The sequence below is a fragment of the Chrysemys picta genome, unplaced genomic scaffold, assembly GCF_011386835.1.
Source record: "Chrysemys picta bellii isolate R12L10 unplaced genomic scaffold, ASM1138683v2 scaf1799, whole genome shotgun sequence".
Taxonomy (NCBI): Eukaryota; Metazoa; Chordata; order Testudines; family Emydidae; genus Chrysemys; species Chrysemys picta.
The window spans coordinates 1-10,456 of NW_027054504.1; the positions used below are offsets into that span (position 1 = coordinate 1).

A 10,456-nucleotide genomic window follows, 5' to 3' on the forward strand; every position below is an offset into this window, starting at 1 on the left:
CCAGGGTACTCTAGGAGCCACTCCCCCCTGCTCCTGCTTCCCCTTCCTTCCTGACAGCCCAAAATAGTTCTCTCCTCCTCCGCTGCATCTGATTAATGCATGGAGCTGGCTGGCCCCAAAGTCTCTGGCCCTGAGAGAGGCAGAGCACTCTCTTAAAGAGTGTTTGTGGCTCTGCCCCCAAATGATATTTCAATGCCTTGCCTATCAGGTCCAAGTTTCTCAAACTTTGCAGAGGGTTCAGCTCTCACCTAGGTCTCCCCATGGGCCAGGTTTGATTTTTTCCCCAAGTTTCACCCTTTGGGGGATTGTCTGCATGGGAAAAGAAGGTGGCTAGAAGTTTTCGTTTGTTTGTTTGTAAGTGGAAAAACTGCCCTACAGCTCAGAGACGAAAAAATCACAATTGACTGGGGAGACAGCATGGAACATTTCCATCCAAAAAGGGAATGTTTTTAGGAGCGTATCAAAAGGAGCAACTAGAATGGAAACTGTGTACCAGCCTTAACTATGGAGATTGCTGCCAGCATCTGCTATAATAATAATTAATAGCACGTAGAAAAGAGAGAAAAGCCCCGAAGCAAACCACAGCTTTGCCCACTCTACACCAGAACGACCCGGGACGGGGTTATGATTCACTGATTGCCTCGTCAGGCATCCCCATTGATTCTAAAGCACCACGCCTCCGACTGTGGAGACGGAGCTTCTCTCTGACTTGGTGCCACGGGGTAGAATAAACACAGCCCTGGCACTGTGGCATGTACTCACTGGAGGGCTGGGAGATCTGATGAGCCCCCCCATGTGTGTGTGTGTGTAGGTGGAACAAGTCAAGGCCCTGCTGCCTGCCATCCTTTGGGGTTCGGATGAGATGGATGATGGGAGTATTCTGGAGGCCATCTCAGCTGTTCAGAACCTTCTGCAGAGCCTGGATGGGAGTGAGCTCACCAGCGTGGCCAGGAAGCTAATCCCCTTATTCGATGCTGTAAGTCAGGGTCTCTTGACCTGCCCATCCCCAGCCAGACAGTGTTGTGACTCTGGAGTCGTAGTGGTGGCATATCTGACCTGATCAGTTCCGAGCCATTGCCTGGGCCTCAGGCATTGGTGACACCTTGGTCTCTCGTGTTCTCTGTGTGTGGCATGCAACCGTTTGGTCTCCTGAGGACTGATCTGCTTTAATCTAACTCAAGTTAACATGCTCAATGTAGTGGTCATGGGGTGAAATGTAATGTCCTGTGCTTTGGAGTCTAGATGAATGAATGGCCCTTAAATGCTATGAAATGATGAAAGTGTTGAACCCATTAAAGAAACCCTCCAAAGAGCCCTTCACTGTGGATGGAGTCACCACTTACAGGAGGCCTCCAGGGAAATTTAGGAACCACTGTCCTAACCTGTGTTGTCTGCCCCTCCACCCAAACCTTTCTGCAAATGGGTGCCCTCTTGGTGGGCAGACCATGGAGTTATTAGTCAGACTGGCCCCTATCTGTGGTTTGCATTGTGCCGAGCTCACCCTGTAAGGAGAGTGTGAAGCTCCCTCAGTGAGATCCCCTCATGGTTGTGTGTCCATCACAGGTGAGACCCCAGGTGCGCTCTGCTGCCATCATGCTCTTTACAGAGTTGCTTAGCATGGTGAAGAGGAGGCAGAAGCCCCTGCTGCAGGAGGAAGTGACCCGCAGCCTGGTCCCACTGCTCCTTCACTTACAGGACGAGGACCCTGACGTGGGCAAGGTAAGTCCCGCTGCCATGTGCTCCCTGGTGCAGCAGGCCCTGACTGCTCCAGCTCTCCTGCTAGATCTGTCTCCAGAGCCGCCTCCCAAAAGTGAAAAATCTCAGCCCTACCCGCTTACCTAAGCAAGTTCCCTGGCCTTCAATGGACACACAAGTGGAGATGTTTTATGGCTCCCAGCAGCCACTTCCTAAGTCACTGAACTGCAGCCACCATGAAGATCAAACTCCAGGAGCCTCCACTAATAGGAACAAAGAGACACCAAGGGTCAGCAGGATACCATGTGACCCCCACATTCCTTTCCCTCATTGATCATTTCAGCTGGCTTTTCACTGCAGAGTGACCACAGATTCCAGCTCTTCTCATGATGCAAACTTTCCTTGTCCCATCTTGTGTTACAGAGGTGTCAGAAAGCCTTGGCTGGGTGTTTTCAGCTCCTGGGATGGTCTTGTCCTAAGCAGATTAACAGCAAGAAGGCTTGGCACACCCATCCCCGGGTGGTGGACAAGATCTGCCAGCACTCTGTAAGTGAACAATCGGCTTCTCGTGAGTGCTGCTTCTAGATGTGGGACCGGAAACGTGTTCCCTCACTCACTGCTCTGATTGCATGTCTAGTACTAGCATACTGCACTCTGGCTTCCTCTTAGAAGCACCCAGCTCCCCCACTCCTCCCAGTGCCTGTCAGATCTGAACAGCCAGACCTGGCCAGGAGTTCAGTACGGAGGTGAAAGCTCACAACATAAAGAATCAGTTGATGGCAAAAATGCCTTCCGAATCCTGCAGGAAACTGGATGTCCCCATTTTTCACCTTACCCCAGCCCATTGGCCACTTCTGCACCGTATTTCCTATGCTCTGCACCCTCTCTAATGTCCTCCCCAGATGAAGCCCATACAACCAGGCTTCAGTGTTCTCTAGTGCCAGGCTCCAGCCCTGCAGTGCCAGCAGCTCAGACACCAGCAATGTGTCTGGTGACACTTTGAAATGGTCATTTAATGACTCCCTGGCATGTAGATGGTCGCCCCCAGGATACATGGAGATGGGAGCTGCATTCTTCCCACCCCTCCAAGCCAAGCAGCTACCTGGAGATGAAATCTCTCTTCTCCTCACCCTGCGGCCCCAGCAACAAGAAGCTTCTTTGGTTTCTATTCCTAGGTGCTGAAGCTCAAGAGCGTATCTGACATCTTGCTCCAATGTCTGGATCACCTCCAGAGCCCCCAGGCTCCAATACGACGGGCAGCAGCCATCTTTATCGGTAACCACGACTTTTCTTAAGCAACTTCTATCTGAGAGGTTGTCCCGTGTTCTGCTTGGAGGGCACTAGCAGCAAGAATTAACCTCCTGGGATCCTAATGTCTAGGTTTCCTGCCCTTGAGGCAGTTGGGCTGGAGATTATATCAAAAGGCCTGGAGCAAATTACAACCCTACCCTCCAGCTCCACCGACTGGAATCCCTGTGGGACTGCAGCAATACCATAGCCATTGGCAATCAGGCTCTCTATATCTTCCAAGACATGAGCCTCTTTGTCTTGGAGCTTGTGGACTTGTCTGATTATCCCAGGGACCACTTGAAAGCTGTTTTGCTTGTTGGAAAGACTGACATTTTTTAAAAGGTAGCCCCAGGGTAGGTGAAAACTCCTGCAAGATTCATTTCCATTGTACGTTCCAGGTTGCACTGTTCAAAGCTCAGAGCCCGCCATGGTCAGGCAAGAGAAGGAGCTGATACTTCAGTGTAAGTAGTTGCCACATGGCTGTGTTTGCATGTGGAAGGAGAGCTCATGCTCCTTGTAGAATATCAGGGTTGGAAGGGACCTCAGGAGATCACCTAATCCAACCCCCTGCTCAAAGCAGGACCAATCCCCAGATAGTGTTTGTTTGTTTGTTAAACCCCAGTTCCCTAAATGGCCCCCTCAAGGATTGAACTCACAACCCTGGGTTTAGCAGGCCAATGCTCGAACCACTGAGCTATCCCTCCCACTTGTGAACCAATCTAGGAAAAGTGCAACTCCCCCGCCATGCTGCTGCATTGAGTTCAATTTAGACGTGGCCAGAGGTAGCTGTTGAGAGAGCCTGGACATCAGTCCCAGCTTTGTTTTCTCTGATGTCAGGCATCACTTCCATCTCCAGGTGCCAGAAGGTTTTACCAGGAGAAAGTAAATGCCAGGCAGGGTGAGAGGCCCTGGCATGTGTCAGGGAGATGGTGCTAAGGAGGTGGATGCCCCAGAATGCAGTGGAAGATGGTGCTGCCAAGGGCAGATGTCCCTGAGGACTTAAGCGGTTATCAGCTGGCGATGACACTGATAGCCCTGGTGGGTCCAGAGCATCTGGGAGGAGTTAGTTGCTGTGGAAGATCAGGGGCGGCTCCAGGCACCAGCGCAGCAAGTGCGTACCTGGGACGGCAAGCCACGGGGGGCGGCGTGCCGGTCGCCGTGAGGGCGGCAGTCAGGCAGCCTTCGGCGGCATGCCTGCGGGAGGACCGCCGGTCCCGCAGCTTCGGCGGCAATTCGGCGGCAGGTACGCTGAAGGCACGGGACCGGCAGATCACCGACAGAAATGCCGCTGAATCCGCGTGACCAGCGGACCGCCCACAGGCATGCCACCAAAGGCCGCCTGACTGCCGTGCTTGGGGTGGCAAAAAACATAGAGCCGCCCCTGTGGAAGATACAGAGGCCCATGGTGCAGGTGCTAGGGCATGCTAATACGATATGTGTTTTGACCTGAGCTTCCTCTCTCTGTCTCAGCTCTCAGTGGCCTGCAGCAAGATCCGGATTCCTCTGTCCGTGTCAGTGTCTCACGGGCCATTCAGCAAGTTCGGGATGGTGGCAGAAACCAGTCACCTCAGACCCTAGGAGCTAGATTCAGGAACCTGTTCTGCTGCTTGACTGGCCAGGAGGAGAGGGAAAATGCTCCTGACGGAGATCTCTTGGGTGGCCCGGACCTTTCCCAAAGCCACTGATGGGACTCAGGAGGGCCCTGAGTTCCCACAGAGAAGTTGGTGACTGGAGGAGGTCAGCTGAGCCACCACCCCAGCCCCGAAGCCAGTGCCTGCATGATCCTGTGGTAATTACCTGCATTGTTCCCCATGAGATGTAGGCAGCTGGGGATGAGTTTAAGTGACCCCAGTACGCAGCAGAATGATGGCGACTGGCTCCAGCTAAACAAAAGGGTGACAAGACTGTTAGTGTAAAACCAAGGGCATTTGCTCTCACGTCTCTGTCTTCCTTCCATAATGGAACGAATTGCAAGAAAGCTGGTTCATTACATCAGCCACGGCATTAATGACCTTTTCCCTTTCTTCTGATTAGCCTCCGATCCGAAGATGGAATGCTGGGCTAGATGGACCACTGGTCTGATCGAATATGGCTGTTCGTATGATCCAGGCCTCTAGTTCCCCTTGGACAGTTAAATAAAACCCTTCATCTCTCCATCCATTGACATTATATAATCTCACTTTTCTTTAGACACTTGGGCCAGCACTTTCAAACATGGATGTCAATAGATACCTAAATCTATACTTCTTCTTCAACGCTTAGCCGAACGGTCGGCCGTAGCAATTGTTCACCATCGATCCGTTCCTGTGCTTGACGGGCCGAGAGCCCAACGTCGGAATAGACTTCAGGCACCCATGTAATAGGGGGCCTGCCTTTGGGCTGCCTGCACCCCTTGATTGGTGGAATTGTCTCTCGGATGTTACGAGCCACTCAGAGAACGGCGTTCGCCGGAACATCGTGTGGATATTTTCATAATGTCTTCCAAATGGTCGTCAGTCAGAGAAGAACGTTGCTTGTTTTTATTCATGTTCATGATGGAAAATGTTTGTTCACATATGTAAGTGCGTCCAAAAATGCTGAACGTTTTCAGTGCAACTTCATTGTCCAGACTTTTGTAGAAGTGCCGCAAGCTGCTTTCTCTGTGCTTATTTCGGTAAACTGCCGAACACTGAAGTTCAATAACCTCCAACTGCAAATCTAGTGGCACTTCCTCTGGATCCACAGAAAAGGGATCTTCAATCAGCTTCAACTGGACGTCTTCTTCTTTAGACAAAGTAAGTCTTCTGTCCAATTCTTCAATCAAAAGAATGATGTGCTTTGCGTATTTTTCTCCTAACTCGGCGTGTTTGTGCTGAGGGATACGCTGTGCACAAGTGTGAAAGTGACACATTTCACCTTTTGACAGCTGACTTCTGAAAAGTTTCAATTTCATTTTGAAAGCTTTCACTGCTGCACACATTTGAAAGATAAGTTGATTTTTTCCCTGAAGTTGAATGTTGAGATCATTCAGGTGTGCTGTAATATCACAAAAGAAAAAGAGATCTTGATTCCAGGACTCATTTTCAAGCTCTGGGAATTTTATTGGCCCATTTTCTAGGAATTTTGCTACCTCCTCTTTCAAAGCAACGAAACGCTGGAGCACTCTTCCTCGACTCAATCACCTCATTTCTGTATGGTAGATTAAGTCATTGCACTCGGTGTCTACCCCTTCAAGAAAGGCTCGAAATGTCCTATGTTTTAGTCCTCTAGAACGGATGTAGTTTACAATGGAAACTACCACTGACATTACATGCTCAAATTTTAAGACTTTGCTACAAAAAACCTGCTGATGTATAATGCAGTGATGTTTGGTTATTTCTCTCCCGATAAATTCTTCAAGAAGAGTAACTGCTCCAACATTTTTTTGGCACATAGCTGGAGCACCATCAGTACAAATGGCCACCAAGTTTGTGAAATCTAATCCCGACTTATCATTCATGCACTTTATCACTTCACTGGAGATTTCCTTTCCGGTTGTGTGACCCGTCATGGAGCACATGCCAGCAAGTTCTTCAGTAATTTCAAAGTTTTTATCAATACCTCTAATAAAAATAAGAAGTTGGGCGGTGTCTTTTAAATCAGTGCTTTCATCCATAGCTAGGGAGTAAAAGCAGAATTCACTGACTCTCTGCTTTAACTGATCACTTAAATTGGTAGAAATGTCAGCTATTCTTCTCCGTACAGTCATGCGTGATAGACTGACATTCTCAAATATTCCCCTCTTTTCTGGACATAACTCAGATATAGCAATCAACATACACTTTTTTAATAACTCGCCTTCTGTGAAGCATTTCCCAGCAGCAGCAATTTCCTTAGAAATTTTAAATCTTACTTTAGTAACTGTATCGTTCTCAGTGCTCACTTTCTTGAAAATTTGCTGTTCTCTACTAAGGTTTTTCGCTAAACTGGCTACTTTAATTATTTTTTCATTTGGGCTCAATTTGGCGAGATTGGGATGCTTAGTTTCAAAGTGCCACCGAACATTGTATTCTTTCGGAACGACTAACGTTTCGCGACACACGAGGCACAGTATTTTGTCTTTGGAAATAGTACATAAGTATTTATTCGTCCATTCAATGTTGAAAACTCTGTGTTCTGATTCTATTTTTCTATTTTTCTTTTCACTCATGGTATCCATTATGAAGCTCAAGATTTTGTTGAATAAATTCACACACAAGGGAAACACTCACAGTCACACACAAAGAGAAGAGATATCTCACGGCGCATGGCACACTAGCAAGGCACTTTTTGTGGTGTGTGGAAGCCTGTAGGTCCAGGGGTCACTATATTACTGCACACAGCAGTCAATCAATGCAGTTGTAGATAACTCTCTGCATTATGCATTTTTGTATAACTTTTATATGACTTTGTATTGAACCTTGGTACTATGTTATAGCGGGCTCCTAAGATAGTATAATTAAGGTAAAAGAAAAATTTCTTCTGTGCAAATTTTTGAAGCAGAGTTCAAATTTGTGTGCCATGAGGCAAATGCGCCCAAGTGAGTAAAATGCTTATACATTTAAAAAGTTTTAATTTGCAATTTGTGTCAATTTATATGGGTTTTCCCTCCCTCCCAGTGCCCTTCCCCACAGCCCCACCACCACAACTAAACAATGCCCCACACAGACCCCCAGTGCCCTGACACACACAGATCTTTGAGTGGGAGTTCCATTGGAGGAGAAGGTACCTGTATTTGCGTCTGACTTTGTATTACTTGTATGTGTAGAGGCCTGTAGGGGCAGCGTGCTGGGCGGGCAGCTGAGCCCTCATTGGGGGTGGAGCTTGGCTGAGGAGAGGGCCTATAAAAGCGGCCACCCAGCCAGGCAGCGGCAACAGCTGCGAGCAGCGGCACAGGAGGCAGCGAACAGGGCTGCTAACAGGAGTTTGAGTGGGAGTTCCCTTGGAGGAGGTGGAAGGGGAGGCAGGAGGGCATGGTGCCCTGTGTGCTGTGTTTCCCCAGGTGCAGAGGGCACAGCTGAGCAGGCGGGCCCAGGCAACAGCAGCCATGAGCCAAGCCGCAGGTGACACAATGCAGATGATTGCATGCGGCAGCTGCGGTATGTACATGGTCCTAGCAGCGGTACCTGAACAGAGGTATGTGTGCATGAAATGCCGCCTAATAGAACTGCTGGAAGAAAAGATCTGAGGCTTGGAGATGCAGGTAGATACCCTGATAGAGTTTAGAAGGGGGTTCGAGCACCTGATGGAGCAAAGGCAAGTGGGGGCTGAAGGGGAATGCTCAGGGGCACAGGTGGTAGCAGGGGCTAAGACCTGTGAGGGGGGAATGTCGGGGGGAGAACAAGGGCAGTGGAAGCATGTGACTGTGAGAAGCAGGCAAAGGAAAAGGAGGGCCAGTGAAGGAGAAATAGAGCTCAGGAACAGGTTTGGGTGTTTGGAGAACGAGGAAGGGGTGCAGCAGGTGGTAACTGAAGGGGGCAGGGTGAGGAAAAAGAGACGAGCAGCTAGTCCCATAGAAAGAGGGGAGGAGTTGATGGAGACAGCACCAGTTCTGGGTCCCGGGAGGATACAGGATGACGTAAGGGGGACTATAAGGGAAAATAGGAATGGACAAGGGTTGCAACTAGAGGGAACAGGGGATAGATTAGTAGATCACACTGCCACCAGGCAAAGGCAAGTGTATGTGATTGGGGACTCCTTACTGAGGAGGTTGGACAGGCCTGTAACCAGGGCGGACCCAGAGAACAGAAGGGTGTGCTGTCTCCCGGGCGCTAAGATACGGGATGTGGACTTGTGGCTGAAAAGGATCCTAAAAGGAGCAGGTAAGAAACCCTTGATCATCCTTCACGTAGGAGCAAATGATACGGCTAGGTTCTCGCTAGAGTAATCAAGGGAGATTATGCCAGGCTGGGGAAGACGCTTAAGGAATTCGAGGCTCAGATCATCTTCAGTGGGATTCTGCCTGTTCCTAGAGAAGGGCAGTAAAAGGGTGAAAGGATTGTGATGACAAATAGTTGGCTAAGGGAGTGGTGCTATAAAGAGGGCTTTGGGATGTATGGCCACTGGGAGGCTTTCGGGGACAGAAAACTGTTCTCACGGGACAGACTTCACCTGAGTAGGGAAGGAAATAGACTTCTGGGAGGGAGGCTGGCTCATCTCATCAAAAGAGCTTTAAACTAGGAATTTGGGGGAGACGGTTGTGAGATGTCCAGTTAATCTCCACACCAGATTATAACATTGAGAGGGAGAACAATGAGATAAGAACAGATACAGCCAAGGGGAAGAGATTGGACATAAGGAGGGGGCGGTGGATACCAGACTAATGGGTCATACTAGCAGTACGGTGTCCATATCAAATGGGAGAACGAATGTGAGAGAGGCCAAAAGGCATAAATTAAGATGTTTATACACCAATGCGAGAAGCCTAGGTAACAAAATGGAGGAATTGGATCTCCTGGTCCGAGAAATGAAACCGGATATCGTAGGAATAACTGAAACGTGGTGGAACAGTAGTCATGACTGGAGTACAGGTATGGAAGGGTATGTGCTGTTTAGGAAAGACTGGATCAAAGGTAAAGGTGGGGGAGTAGCATTGTATGTCAATAATGAGGTAAACTGTAAAGAAATAATATGCAATGGAATGGATAAGACGGAGTCTGTCTGGGCATTACTCACATTGGGTAAAAGAACTACTAGAGCCTCCCCTGGGATAGTGCTTGGGGTGTGCTATAGACCGCCGGGAACTAGCCTGGATATGGACAGAGAACTCATTAACGTTTTTAGGGAAGTAAATACTAATAGGAACTGTGTAATCATGGGAGACTTTAACTTCCCAGATATAGATTGGGGAACAAATGCTAGTAACAATAATAGGGCTCAGATTTTCCTAGACGTAATAGCCGATGAATTCCTTCATCAAGTAGTTGCTGAACCGATGAGGGGGGATGCCATTTTAAATTTGGTGCTGGTGAGTAGTGAGGACCTCGTTGAGGAAATGGTTGTAGGGGACAACCTTGGCTCAAGTGATCATGAGCTAATTCAGTTTGAACTAAATGGAAAGATTAACAGAATTAAATCGGAGACTAAGGTTTACGATTTCAAAAGGGCTAACTTTAATAAATTAAGGAGACTGGTTAGGGAAACGGATTGGACTAACATATTTAGGATCTAAAGGTGGAAGGCGCCTGGGATTATTTCAAGTTGAAGTTGCAGGAGCTGTCAGAGGCGTGTATCCCAAGAAAGGGAAAACGGTTCATAGGCAGGAGATTTAGACCGAGCTGGATGAGCAAGCATCTCAGAGGGGTCATTAAGAAAAAACAGGAAGTGTACAGGGAATGGAAGAGGGGGGGATCATCAAAGAAACCTACCTTATTGAGGTCAGAGCATGTAGAGATGGAGTGAGAAAAGCAAAAAGCCGAGTAGAGTTGGACCTTGCGAGGGGAATTAAAACCAACAGTAAGAGCTTTTATAGCCA

The 10,456-nt window shown here is 48.6% G+C and overlaps 1 protein-coding gene across 2 annotated transcripts; it reads left to right on the plus strand.

Annotated features, from left to right (window-relative positions):
- The first annotated feature begins 815 nt into the window (after nucleotides 1-815).
- On the plus strand, nucleotides 816-5,200 carry LOC135980087 (maestro heat-like repeat-containing protein family member 7). 2 transcript variants are annotated; one of them, XR_010597318.1, is made up of 5 exons: nucleotides 816-976; nucleotides 1,564-1,719; nucleotides 2,119-2,241; nucleotides 2,871-3,446; nucleotides 4,456-5,200. XR_010597318.1 is itself a non-coding variant. In XM_065580161.1 (4 exons), the coding sequence occupies exons 1-4, from the start codon at nucleotides 863-865 to the stop codon at nucleotides 2,988-2,990; spliced, it is 513 nt and encodes a 170-aa protein (XP_065436233.1). In that variant the 5' UTR covers nucleotides 816-862; the 3' UTR covers nucleotides 2,991-4,131. The 2 variants fall into 2 exon arrangements, 1 of the variants encoding a protein (XP_065436233.1); XM_065580161.1 differs by lacking the exon at nucleotides 4,456-5,200 and having other exon boundaries at nucleotides 2,871-4,131.
- Nucleotides 5,201-10,456: the final 5,256 nt, after the last annotated feature.